A 14,004-nucleotide genomic window follows, 5' to 3' on the forward strand; every position below is an offset into this window, starting at 1 on the left:
AAAAAAAATACTACGGAATCCGGTATAACTTTTTTTATAGTACCTACTCGGCGCATATAGATGACCCACGCTGAACTGTCCCACCAAACTCAATGACAGGGGGACGCTACCATCGTTCAACTATATGGTTTCCAACATGGCAAAAATATGAACCAGCGAATCCAGCGATCCAGTATTGACGGTGGCGCCCCACTGTCAATGTCATCGACACAGGACAGTCCAGTATTTTGGAACTATAGCTATTTTCCGCCAAACGCCCCCATGTGCATCCCTAGCCGATAGTGTTGTAACCAACATTATCAAAATCGAATCGGTAACTAGTAAAATAGAGAGATAAAAAAATGCTGGCAAAGTTAGCGCGTACCTCACTACGCGGTGATTACTTTATCTGTGTGACTTTTGTAAAAAAATATGTTATCAAACATGGCGTGCGAAAAAGCGTCGTGTGGAAATTACTGGGATGGATTTGTTTATTAGGTCAGCTTATATGTGAACGATACCGCGTCGTTGGACTATGTGGTCACACACAAAAGGGCGAAGTCTCCATGTCAACGTTCGGAAAAGGTAAACGTCGTGTGCGGCGTTGTATTTCGGAGCGAGGACAGGGTTGTGATGGTTTGGCTGATGGTAGGAGGTGCCGGGGCGGAGGCGCTCGGCGGTAGGCGAGTGCGCGGGTGATATGCAAGCGGCGCCGGCGCGCTACGTGTCCGTGAGCGAGCTGTATTCGACTGACGAAGTGGAGCTGCTGCTCGACGAGATCCGCGAGCTGGAGCCCACGAGCTGCCGCGGCGAAGACGTGCAGGTACGGGGCTCAACACTCGTCTAACTCTTCGATATCATTCCCTACAATGCATTGCACATATCTGTCACTATTACTTTGTAAAAACCTGTTCAAGTCATGCCTGTTTACTTTATATTAAAGCCTGATTGGGCTATGTGATTTCTTGACCCATGCAAGTTACTTATATTGTATTATTGAAATTTATTATTCTATAATGCATTAAAATATGTACATTCATAGATGTGATGCTTGGAGGTTGGAGGCAATCTCTATTAGCCCGTTAAGGTATATGATTTTTTTAAAATAGTTACAGCTGTGTAAAATTTAATAAAATTAGAAAAAGTTAATGGCTAAAAATTTTTCTATAGCAACAATTTACTTTTGCAGTACCTTGCCAATCTTTTCTGTAAATCAGCTGATCAGTCTTTTCTAAATTTACACTGTCAAATCTGTGGAGTATACTAATAAATTTTGAATAAGGTAAGAAATAAAATATCCAAGTTTTTTATTTTAAGATGATATAATTATTCTATTTTATTGTCATCGTTGCATGCATGGTCATGGTCTTGATAAGAGACTTAATTGCTTGTAGAAAGTTATTAAGAAAAAGAGATTTGAGATCCCTACATTTAAGCATATAATAAAATTATGCTAACTGTATATTAGACTAAAGTGCTAGGATGCAGTGACATTTAGTAATATTTAAGATTTTATGTCTGTAATTTTTTTCTTACGGTGTTAGCTTATCATCAACATGTTGAAGTGCTCTGAAAAAGTGAAAANTAGTATGATTTATGTATTCAAATCGTAGGATTTGAATACATAAATCGTACTAGCTTCTAAGTTCTAATAACTAAATTTAATTTGTCACAAATCGTCATAAATTATAGCCTTTATGTTTTAAACATACTGTAAAGTTCATCAAAATTTGTTCAGTAGTTTTTGTGTGAAAGAGTAACTAACTTGTTAACATCCAGGCATTCATACAAACTTTCGCATTTTTAATATCAGTAGGATAGCAAAATGTAGGATTATTTCCCTTGTAATCTTGAAGCGACACTGTAATTTATATCTTTGACAATCACGCATTTCTTAAGTCATTAGTCAGTCGTCACCGTCGCAGGATTTCGAGATAGCCGGGAGCGGGTGCGGCGCGGGCGGCGGCGGGCGCTCGCCGGCCGGCACGGAGGCCACGGAGCGCTCGTGGGACTCGCACGCGCAGTACCGGCGCGCGGCGGGCGTGCGGGCGCGCGCGCTGGCGCCGCTGTACTGCCGCGCGCGGCACCTGCTGACGGCGCGCGGCGCGTGCACGCTGGGCGTGGTGCTGCTGGCGGGCGCGGCGGCGGCGTGCGTGTGGGCGGCCGTGGGGCTGCGCGCGGCCGAGCTGCCGCTGGCGCCGCGCGTGCAGCTGCTGCAGCTGGCCGCGCTGTCGTCCGCGCTGCTGCACGCCGCGCTGCTGCTCATGCACGTCTCCGGCCTCAACGCGCTCATGCCCATCGACTGGAACAAGCTGGTCAGTCCGCACGCCCACACCGCACGCCGCATGGCAGTGTGATCTGTGTATCGTCGCTTGCCTCTCTAACTGACGTATCTGACATTTTTTTCGAAACTGAGTTATCTACACCATCTTAAGAGCGTTTACGCCGTTTGGCGCAAAAACAGTACTTTTTCAACTCGTTACAATCATTAACCAGTAATACTACAAATCTGGGGGCACGGCAGTGCCCCCACCAAGTCGAGCAAAAAAGCGGCACGGCCGTACCATCCTTTTCTCGAAGCAATTCAGGTCATTTTCGACCGCCTGTAACTTCGTTGTGGATAAAACTAGAAGGCTGAATTTTCATTAGCTATGCAGGCATTGTAAAGACACGGTACGTCGCAGGATTTCGAGATAGCCGGGAGCGGGTGCGGCGCGGGCGGCGGCGGGCGCTCGCCGGCCGGCACGGAGGCCACGGAGCGCTCGTGGGACTCGCACGCGCAGTACCGGCGCGCGGCGGGCGTGCGGGCGCGCGCGCTGGCGCCGCTGTACTGCCGCGCGCGGCACCTGCTGACGGCGCGCGGCGCGTGCACGCTGGGCGTGGTGCTGCTGGCGGGCGCGGCGGCGGCGTGCGTGTGGGCGGCCGTGGGGCTGCGCGCGGCCGCGCTGCCGCTGGCGCCGCGCGTGCAGCTGCTGCAGCTGGCCGCGCTGTCCTCCGCGCTGCTGCACGCCGCGCTGCTGCTCATGCACGTCTCCGGCCTCAACGCGCTCATGCCCATCGACTGGAACAAGCTGGTCAGTCCGCACGCCCACACCGCACGCCGCATGCCACGGTGTGGTCTGTGTATCGTCGCTTGCCTCTCTGTCTATATCTGACATTTTTTTCGAAACTGAGTTATCTACACCATCTTAATCGGTTTCGCAAGACGAATCGATCTGTCCAATCGCCTGAAAATTTTGCAAAATGTCAGTTACGTCAGTTAGAGAGGCAAGCGACGGTATATTACGAAGAATCTATACATATAAAAAGAAATACTTAAGTTGAAACTTGCGGTTTTTGCAAAACTAGGTTGGCATTTAAAGTTTCAGTCGAGTTGAAAAGTTTCTTAAGACTGAGTGCTGAGGTTTTTTAGAAGCTTGTATGTGTTGAACAGTTAGTATTGTATTTGGTTTGCAGAGTACGTTGACCAGCGCGTGGAGCGCGCTGTCGCTGACGCTGGGCGGGGCGCTCACGCTGCACGCCGTGCTGTGCGCGCCCGAGTACCGCTGGGCGCCCGAGCACATCGCGCGCCTGCTGTGCTCCGCCTCCGTGAGTACCGCGCCCGCCTCCCACGCACAGGGCCCGTGCCCGGCGCTCACGCTGCACGCCGTGCTGTGCGCGCCCGAGTACCACTTAGTGGGTGGACGTTCCAAGCTGTTTTCCGGTACGCGGCCTCCACTCCAGAACCTTGCTGCCCCATCGGCCGTCAGGTCTGCGTACTATGTGCCCTGCCCATTGCCACCTCAGCTTGCTAATTCGTCGGGCTATGTCAGCGACTTTAATTCATTAACGGATCTCCTCATTTCTGATTCGATCTCGCTAAGAAACACCGAGCATAGCCTTCTCCATAGTACGCTGTGCAACTTTGAGCTTCTGTATGAGGCCTATAGTGAGAGGCCACGTTTCCAGATCGGTTACCAAAACATTTCTCTGCTCCGCTTCGCCTTATGGAAACGGGGACCTTAGGCTGAGTTGCACAACTTTAATAACAGTGTTAACCGGTGTTTTTTCAGAATCAAAATCATCAGTATTAAAATAAAAAAATAAAATAAAATAAAATTCATTTATTTCAGGCCAGGACCTATAAAATTTCAATAATAATAATAATTGCATTAAATAATTAAAATCATATTAAATCAATAAAAATAATAATAATGGAGACAAATAAATTAAATTAACACATCAAAATTTTATGAAAAAATTTAAATTAAATTGAAAATTAAATTAAAAATAAATTAAACATTAAAATAATAAATAAAATTACAAACTCATTACAACATCATTTAAATCTCAAATAAAATCTAAATCTAAATTTAATTCAAATACCTGCCTCCCTGTGGGACACCCGGCACCTGCACTTGAGTTCGCACCCAGTGTCGCACAAGGGGGTGGTCTGGCTTATCGCTTAGAACTTTCAGGATGCTATCGGTGCTCCCACGCGTGCGGAGCATCAGCGATGCAATACGTCGCCGCAACACCGTGTAAAAACCGTCTGTGTGCGCATGTGCAAACATCGCCGACTAACTAAGAAACCCTTTATTGTAGAGATGAGACGTATTTACTAGAACAGATCCACACACTAGGTATTTTACAGTACTAGGCGGCACCTATTCCATTTTTTAAAATACTTGATCCACCTAGTATTTTATAAATTACACGATTTCCGACCCTAACCTGAAAGTAATAGAGGTTATTATTGCGTAATCCTTAGTCGTGTATTACGCGCACCTAGTATTTCTCGCTAAGCTTATGTGCGAACGTAGAGATTCACTCCGTCTCTGTCTGACCAAGCAAAAGACAATGCCGGAAATTGGCGTCTTTTTTTTTTCGCTCGGCCATCGACCAAACTTTGTTTTTTGATTACAAAATAGTGTAATAAACCAAACTTACTATGACATGTATACCTCTAAACTCAGTCTGAACTGAGTTACGAGCATTAGAAGTTTGATGATTTTCATACTAGATTTGCTTTTTGCGCGCAAAGTTTTGTAAGAAATTGCAACAAAATAGTGAGATTGTATGTGTAAACAAACAATACCATCCATTAAAGGCTCCAGACATCAGTATAGAGGAGAATCAGCGCAATAAAAAAATTGCGCAATATTTTGTTGCAATTTCTTACAAAACTTGCGCACAAANCGTGCCGAGAACATTTTGATACTGATTATGAAATCTGATTGGTTATCCAAAACATTTCTTCGCTCCGCTCTGTCTTAGTGGAAACCGGGACTAAGACCTAATGAGCTGCCACACTAAAGCCTGGCCTTCGTTGCTTAAATTTTGAGGTTGAGAGCCATCTGCGCTCACCTATTGTCCGGTGAAGCTGAAAAAGCCGCTCACGGCTATCAGCATAGTCCGTCCGGAAAAAAAAATAAAGCCTGGTTCGTGAGCACGTAGAATTTTGTCCAATAACCCCAAGCTGTCCATTCTTATCGCTCGCGCGTAATTAATTATATTGCTGTCGTGACTGTGCGACGCGCGCCCGCAGTGAGTGTGCGAGCGCGACAGCAACATACAAATTACGCGCGAGCGATACGGATGGGTAGCTTGGGGTCATTGGACAAAATTCTACGTGCTCACGGACCAGGTTTTAGCGGATTATAAGCGTTTTCACGCGTTGCATGCCGTTCCGCTATGAAACCGCTTGTAATCCGCCAGTGTGGCAAGGCCCTCAGTGTATGCAGTTTTTGTTTGAAGTTTTCTCACTATCCTCAGTACTAAGTATCGTCCCCCGCAGGGCCTGGGGCTGGGCGGCGCGTGCGCGTCGGGCGCGCTGCTGGGCGCGGCGGGGCGCGGCTGCCGCGGCTGGTGGGCGGCGGCCGCGCCCCGCGCCGCCTACCGCGCCGTGCCCTCCGCCCCGCCCGCGCCCGCCGCCCCCTCCGCCGCCGCGCCCGCCTTCGAGCAGGACGAACCCTTATAGGTACGCTGTTGTTGTCGGTTCTCATTANCGCCGCCCCCGCCGCCGCCGCGCCCGCGCCCGCCTTCGAGCAGGACGAACCCTTATAGGTACGCTGTTGTTGTCGGTTCTCATTAACACTAGAGTACACGCGCGGACTACTATAGTAGACCAGGGTAACATATTACGCTATAACTTTTTGAAAACTTGCGCCAGAGAGCTGGCATTCCAGGAAAGCCTCGTTTACTAAATTTGTCAGTAAGCCAGTAAAGCTTGGATCGCTAGCGTCTGCGCACTTTTCTAAAATTGGCCGTCAAAACTGCGGGGTCTACTCAAAAGCCCGAAATTACTCGACAAAAAATCTATGAAAGACTTGCAACAAATGGATTTAACCCGTGCACCAGGCAGTAGAAAGTCTTGAATACTATGACAGATAAAAAACTAATCATATTTTTTCAGTCAATTTTTTTTGTTAACTTTGGTCTCAGAGTGCAATTTTGGTCCAAAAAATTTACAACTTAAAATCTGTTTATAATGTTTGATCCCAAATATTTTATTTTATTTTATTTTAGTTATATAAAGAAACTTTGATTATAAAATAACTATAATAAACACTTTTATCATTTACATAGTAATTCTATTCATAAATTGCTTACAAACTGATTCACAGTGATTTTAAATTGGCTTACCAGAGTAGGCCGCGCGTTTATTCGTGTAAAAAAGGGGGCGCGTGTACTGCAGTGTTAAAGATCTTTCTCCAGGTAAGAAAGGCCTCCCTTGATCCTTACGTGCCCAGTGGTCTAATTCACGTAAGTCACGAAAAACAGTTCTAAATCCGTATTCACAAGGGTCATTTTGATAGAACGATTACTCGATAGGATCGCAACTCAAGTGTTTTGTTGTCGTTAAAGTTTAAATTTTTCGCACCGCGATCCCGTCACAATGTACCTACTAAATTAAAAAAATGAAAACTACACTTACGAGCAAAAGTATGGAATCATCCCCTTGTGTTTTGTTCAGAGCGATCTTAAGAACTGAATGACTATGTATGTATCTGTGGTATCAATTTAAAGTTTATAGTATTACCTTTAAAATGGCACCATTTTTATTTGTCTTTTATTAGTCATTTCGAAGAGCAGCGGAAATCTGATCTTGACTCGAAGCGCGATGCTCTTAAAGCCAGACCAGCAGCGGCTATCACCTACAACTACATCAGCGGTGTCCTAACGTGTCGACATTGTTCGCGCACGTTTACCAACAAGATTGGCTACTGTAGCCATGTGAGGGCACATGATAGGGCAGCCCAGCGTAGCCCTCTTATTGCGGACTAAAGGAATTTTGTCGCAGTTACCGTAGCCGAAAGCGGCTTGGGAGTATATATTAGTCATTTAGTTTTTTGTTCAATTCTACGGAAATAAATGTGTCCTTTCTCAATTCCAGTGACCGCTCACCACCACGCGCTTCTAAGCGCGCGTCGCGGGATGGCCGCGGCCGGCCTGTAGTGGGCTGTGTACTTGTGGAGATGTTGCCAGTTTGCGTGGACCCTTCGCCGGTGCCTCTGCGGCGGTTCCCTATCACTACATGTTCAAACTGAGTCGATCGTTCAAGCCTTAAGGTCAGAAACAAATAACTATTTGATATTTGAAGTTATGAACCATAGACAAACACCAACTTTCGGTATCGGTACTTAGTGAAGAGTTGATATTTAATGTATTTGTAATATTACTTCCATCGTGCGGTGGATTCCTAGCGACGATGATGTTTTCTACGACATCAGTCATTATGTATTGTCTACTTGTATCTATCTGTGCCGATCGTCGCTAGACGTGTGGCCGCTGCTGATCTTACTCGGCCGACTGAGACGAGTGCGTTATGCCTAATATTTGTCAATATAAAGCCCTCACTTTGTATTGCCATAAGATGGCTTTACATTTTTATTACTCCTGATTTCAGATCAATATTTTGAGTAAGACTTGGTATTTGAACTAACATTTTCTGAAATTACTGATGGCCATTATGTGAGTTCCAGGCCTCCTCTTTTGGTAATTGTGTAAGGTTCAAGTCTCAAGTTGTTTACTTAAAATCAACTGTAGTTCATGTAAACTGTTGTAAAATGTGTATGTTTAAGAGTTGCATGGGATAGGCCATCCCTAGCCCTGATTGTGGTTCGTTGCGGTCACCGACCCCGCCGCCTCCTGTGAATGGGCGGGGTGTTCTATTTGTCTTTGATTCCCGACGTTTGTCGCGTCGTTGGAGGTAGTCGTAGTCTACCGTGTTCCATTTCGAGTTGAAATCGTAACTTGACCAAAAATTTAACAATAAATTAATCGTACTAGGAAACCCTGAAGGTGAAAGTTCGGTCTCGTGTCATCCGCGCACCGCGCTTAGTGATATCGTTGTCATTCCTCGTGTATTTCATAGTGACGACGCGTGACGTCACGGATGACTCGTGACATCACGACGCTGCCGGCACCACAGATTCATTTAACTTGACGACGCAACTAGAATGAAAAATAGATTTTAGTGGGATTTGCACCTAGTAGTGAATAGTCAATAAATGATGATCGTGCTTTTGACCACAATGAGACGGTGCGTTGGTTGTAGCGTTATATGTAGGTAAACGNGAGTGAACGTAACGCAACAGCGTTGTCAATATAAAACAAGAATAATGGAGGTATCCGTTTACGTCAAACACCGCAAATTCCGGTATATTACGACTCTTTCGCGTACACAGGTCGTATTTATCGATTTCGTTTTGAGGAGTACGTTTGGAGCTGCCAATCAAACTAAAATCTGTTGCAAGTCTTGGCCTTGAATGAACTTGCGTCGTGTATGTTAATATACGTAGGTGTGAAGGGCCATAAGGCAGCAGTCCCGGCCCGTGCCCCCGCACTGCCAGCGAGCCCTCGCTCGCTCTAGTCCACTGTTGTACGCAAGTCTGATTTTGACGCTAGTCCGTTACGTAGCTTTAGTCGGTTTACTGTAATTTGATTACGTTCCTCGGGTAGTTCGCAACGATGATCATCATACCGCGGACAGAGTTTACCGAACCGATTTGCTGATGATAGTGAGTTATCAATCCAAAGCCACCCTATTCCCGCTCCGTCTATGGTGTCCGTAAAATTACCCTGGCTGTATTGACTATTTGATCATGTCTTTATGCGAATCTTTTAATTTGGTATAACTGTATTTATAAAACGTATAATGTCTTCGAAAAAAGTATGTATTGTGTTAAAAGAAGTTATCATGCGCATCGTGCGGGAAAGGGGGAAGTTTTTGTATGATTAGCTGCTGCTGGCGGCAAGCACAAAGGAGTTTGACTCTACGCGGTATTGATGCGATGGTTGCGGTAGTTTGCACAAGTTAGGTCCAGTCTCGCCGACGAGGCCCGCCCGGTCCCCAGTCCGACACAGACCGCTGTATACACAAATGTAAAAGGGTAATTTCGACTTGTAAGCGAAATATATTATTCCGTTAAGAGTGATTATTGTTGTATAGATGGGTGAACCATTACCACGTATTATGTATGTCAGATCTTTATTTCCTCGTAAGCTTGTACTGGATTGAATCGTTTGCATGATATTTATTATTATGAAGTTCGTAAGCGACATTTGTAATAGTTAGTCGTAAGGAGAATTCGAATATATTAAGAATTGTTATAGGAAATAATTTTATACTGTCTGATCTCGTACACGCTCCATGAGCTTAGGAAGTTTATACTGTTCTTTGGTTGACGTGAAGACGTAAAGGAGCAGGCTCGCGGCGCCCCTGCCGAGCTGTGTGTGTCTGCTACGGGTTCTATGTTTGTAACCTATTGGGAATATTTTGCAATTTACGAAATTATTCCAATGTTTTAACTTTTTGAAAAATTACTCAACGAATATGTCGTATTGGTTGAAATTCAAGTTGTAAAAGTGACTACTTACTACTACTTTGCCTGGCCCATTCCCATTTTATTTGGGGTCGGCCCTCCGCGTCATGCGTCTCCAGGCGGCTCGGTCCTGGGTTGTCTTACTGTTAACTTGGGCTTCTTTAAGGTCTAAGGTAAAAGTGACTACTTAGTCAAATCAAAACTATCAATACCGTATTTGAATGGTAATATTTAAACTTAATAATTTAAAATGTCTTAATTATACATGATTTTAATGCATCTAGCACAAAATTAGATTTTAACTAATGTCACAGTGAACCGTTATGAAGTTTGTGTTTTAGTTCCAAGTTTTACTCGCAAGCAATAAGTATCGATGGCGGGTGGGGGCGCTCCAGCCTAGGCACGTTCTGGTTTCCCTTTAGCCACCTCACTCCTAGATTATTTCCCGTCCTCATCCGGCACCTTGTTACGCGCGTTAGCGAGTTCAGTTGGGCCACCTCATCGTACTTATAATTAGTCAACATTTGTTACTAGGGCTTTTTCGTTTGAAATACGATCAGTAAAATTCAATTAAAAAAACGCAGTTACTATGACTTTTGAGAAATTACCTAAGATATCGATCTCAATTGATGTTAAAATGTCCATGAGGTCTCTTACCTTTTTTAAAACACCCCTGGTGAATAAGCGATAATAGTGCGATAGACAAACTCTGGCAGATAATTACAAAACTTTCGTACGATATACGCAATAACCAATTGATTCGTATTTACAAAATGAATCAATATCTTGTTTGGATTAATTTAAAGTAAAACCAGGTAGACGTCTTGATGCGAGTGGCCGCTGCTCGCGCGCCGTAGGCCGCCCGTTCCGTTCCCGACGCATACATATCACGACCAGTTACATTCCACTTCTGTTTGTAAATACACCTTTCGATTCGGAATTGAATTCGTTTGTAATATTTTTACAGACCTTTTGAGATTACTGTTCCGCATGTGTTTGTCTTTACTGTATCGATTTATTCCGTAAGTGACAGGTGTACGATCTCGATCAATGTGCGAGTCATTTTTACTTTTAAATTTTAATGATAATATATGGTTTTATACAATTCTTTGGTTTTTCTGTCACTCCCCACTCCGATCCCTTATCTAAGATTATCACGATCGCAGATATCCGTAAAATCTCTTTAATGGGTTATTTTATACTGTGATTTCATAGATTAGATCTAAATTATGTTATCTACCGATTCACTCGTTTTAAAAAAGAATCTCTTTGAAGAGACATGAAATGCATCTCGTGTGCCATGTTTTCGGATTTTTTAAATATCAAACAATTCAATTCCAAAGTGTATTAAAGTTACGAGTTTATAAAGGAGAACAGAAATAACTAGTGGCATGAGTGGTGTGTCGTCAAGCGTGAGTGGGGAACTGGATATGGACGCGTACGAGTTGCGCGTGCTACGCGAGTACTACAGCGACCACGCCTTCTTCCTGTCTACGGAGTGGTTCCTCAAGGTGCTGGCTGTTGTAAGTACGTATTCACTAACATAACGCCGTAGCTCGCTACAGGCAAATGACGTCCACTGCTAGACAGAGGCCTCCCCAAGGATTAACACGACGGCCGATCGTGCGCTGCCCGCTTCCAGGTACTTTCCGAGAACTTCACCAGATCGTCGGTCCACCACTACGTCTTCCGGCCCGTGGCCGCCACTCGAGAACTTTCTTGCCCCAGCGGCCATCAGCTCTGCGAGCTATGCACACTATTCATCACTTTTAAATACGAGTATGTAATTTTTACACCTTTCGCATTCGGCCGCTGTGTTTGTAATGATGCAGTGATAGAAGTATGGTAATTTAGTCACATTTGCTGTAATTTTTGAAGATAAGAATTTCATGTCATTATTAGATGATGTAGATAAGATCTGATATTTCTAACAAAATTACTTAATGAATAAAGTTTCTACTACAAATTAGTTCCAGTTCCTTAATTTATCGAAGTAGCCTTTATCGGCTATATCTTATCAATTTGATTATGTCGGCAGATCTTCAAAGCAATTGTGTATGTAGATTATATTGATTTTTAAAATGACTAATATTCGTGTAGAAAGGACGGGAAAATTCTACCTAAATTTGTTGAAAAAACTCATGCTATCCATCTCTAGTTCTATTGTTTTGTTATTTATCATTATGCTGTTAAGGTGGTCAGCTGAAATAAATAACACCGACGTTTATCTTCGTTTCAACCTTATGTCGTCTACTGCTGGATAAAGGTTTTCCCACGGATTTCCACAAAGTCCGGTGCTGCCACGCATCCAGATATGTTTTCCGCGACTTGTACCAGATCGATGCAGAAAAGTTTTCGAGTGCGGACCACTAGCCGGAAAACTTACAGCGGCAATACACGGACAGCTTCAAGCTGTCGACTGCACAGTGAACTGCAGAGTTCTATGGACGCACATACACGAACCGCTCGAGCGGTTGCAACAGCTGATTCGGGCGGTCGATAGCTTGAAGCTGTCGACCCTGACTGCTTCAAGCGGTCCGTGTATTGGTGGCCTTAGTGTAGACGTTTATCTTTACAATTTTTTTTATTTGCAGATGCGACTAATCTTAATGAATTAGTTAGACATTTTGAGAGTACAATGTGTGACACGCAATAAACAATTGGAATATGTGGCGGGGCTTGCAGATGGGCAGCATCGCGCTGTCGGGCCTGTTCCTGGGCGGCGGCAGCTGCGCGGGCGCGGCGCTGGCGGCGGGCGGCGCGGGCGTGGCGCTGGCGGCGGCGGCGGCACAGGCGCTGCTGTGCGCGGCGCAGGCGTTCCAACTGCCGGCGCGGGCGCCGCGCGCCTGGCTCTTCGCTGTGAGTCGCTCGCACCAGACTGACATCAATAGCCCCTCTAAAGCCCGGTCGCCGAGCACGTAGAATTTCGTCCAATGACCCTAAGCTACCTATCCTTATCGCACGCGCGTAATTATATTGGTGTTGTGCTCGCACACTCACTGCGGCCGCCCGTCGCACAGTCGCGACAGCAATATAATTACGCGCGTGCGATAAGGATGGGTAGCTTGGGGTCATTGGACGAAATTCTACGTGCTCGGCGACCGGACTATAGTTGAGTTGCAAAACGTGACAGTTTTAATTTCAAAATCGCTATACGGAAAAAAGTAACTTTGCTCCTAGCAAAGCGACTTCGGAATTACAACTGTCACGTCATGTAACGTGTGGTCTCTAAGGGGGCTGATTTCAGATAATCATACCAATTCAGACCAATCACAGAGATGTCATGGACGTAAAGTATCAAGACTGGTGTAATCTTAGTATAATAAGCTTATTTGAAACTAGACAAGATATTGCAAAATAGAAATTACCTGATGTAAATTACAAATGAGTATTTTCCTTATCAGTCCGTACATCTACCAAGCTATTTTAGTAATCACATATTCTAAATTTCATCACATCATCAGTGTGTGATTATTATAATTCTCATTATAGCAGTAGGCATACTAAGTGTCTCAATAACAATTGCCTCATTTTCCATTAAAAGTAATTGTTGATTGTGCACGATTCCAGGACATCACGGTGTCAGTGGTGATGGGAGCCATCGTGCTGGTGTCGGCCATCCTCAGCGCCGTGTTCTGCGAGATGGGCACGGCCGCCGGGTACTTGTTGCTCGTGAGTTCACTTATAAAATAAACTTATTGGCTTGATTGACGAAGTACTTATACTTACTTAGGGTCCTATGTCCCCTAGATGGGGCAGAGGGTGTCCACAACAGACGTTGACGAAGTGCACACTCCATTTAGTAGCTTATCTATTCAGAATAGACCGTGAACTACGTAACGTTGTCTCGTCGATAACTAGGAATTGCATATCTGGTAGTCATTGGGATCCACAAGAAAAAATTGCATAAAGGTCAATAGAAATGTAGATAAGACAGTTGTCAAGAGACCAACAACATAAAATCATTACAACAACAACATTAATTAGTAATTATTTACATGACTGGCTTATTATTTACTAGCTTTTGCCCGCGGCTTCACTCGCGTGAAATTTAGTTTGTTACAGATCGTCATAAATTATAGCCTATATGTTATTCTGGGTTATAAACAATAATACTGTAAAGTTTCATCAAAATCCATTCGGTAGTTTTTGCGTGAAAGAGCAACAAACATCCAGACATTCAAACTTTCGCATTTATAATATTATAGTAGGAAGGATT

At 44.6% G+C, this 14,004-nt stretch overlaps 2 protein-coding genes across 2 annotated transcripts; both read left to right on the forward strand.

Moving 5' to 3' along the window:
- The first annotated feature begins 370 nt into the window (after nt 1-370).
- On the forward strand, nt 371-5,938 carry LOC114361743 (uncharacterized). Its single transcript, XM_028316891.1, has 5 exons — nt 371-564; nt 632-802; nt 2,664-3,053; nt 3,436-3,567; nt 5,756-5,938. The coding sequence occupies exons 2-5, from the start codon at nt 680-682 to the stop codon at nt 5,936-5,938; spliced, it is 828 nt and encodes a 275-aa protein (XP_028172692.1). The 5' UTR covers nt 371-564; nt 632-679.
- Nucleotides 5,874-13,283, forward strand: LOC114361745 (uncharacterized). The gene is made up of 4 exons (XM_028316892.1): nt 5,874-5,938; nt 7,355-11,308; nt 12,471-12,644; nt 13,278-13,283. Exons 2-4 carry the CDS (start codon nt 11,177-11,179, stop codon nt 13,281-13,283), a joined length of 312 nt encoding a protein of 103 aa, XP_028172693.1. The 5' UTR covers nt 5,874-5,938; nt 7,355-11,176.
- The last annotated feature ends 721 nt before the right edge of the window (nt 13,284-14,004 follow it).

The sequence above is a fragment of the Ostrinia furnacalis genome, unplaced genomic scaffold (assembly GCF_004193835.3).
Source record: "Ostrinia furnacalis isolate ACB-3 unplaced genomic scaffold, ASM419383v2 OfSCF5989, whole genome shotgun sequence".
Taxonomy (NCBI): domain Eukaryota; kingdom Metazoa; phylum Arthropoda; class Insecta; order Lepidoptera; family Crambidae; genus Ostrinia; species Ostrinia furnacalis.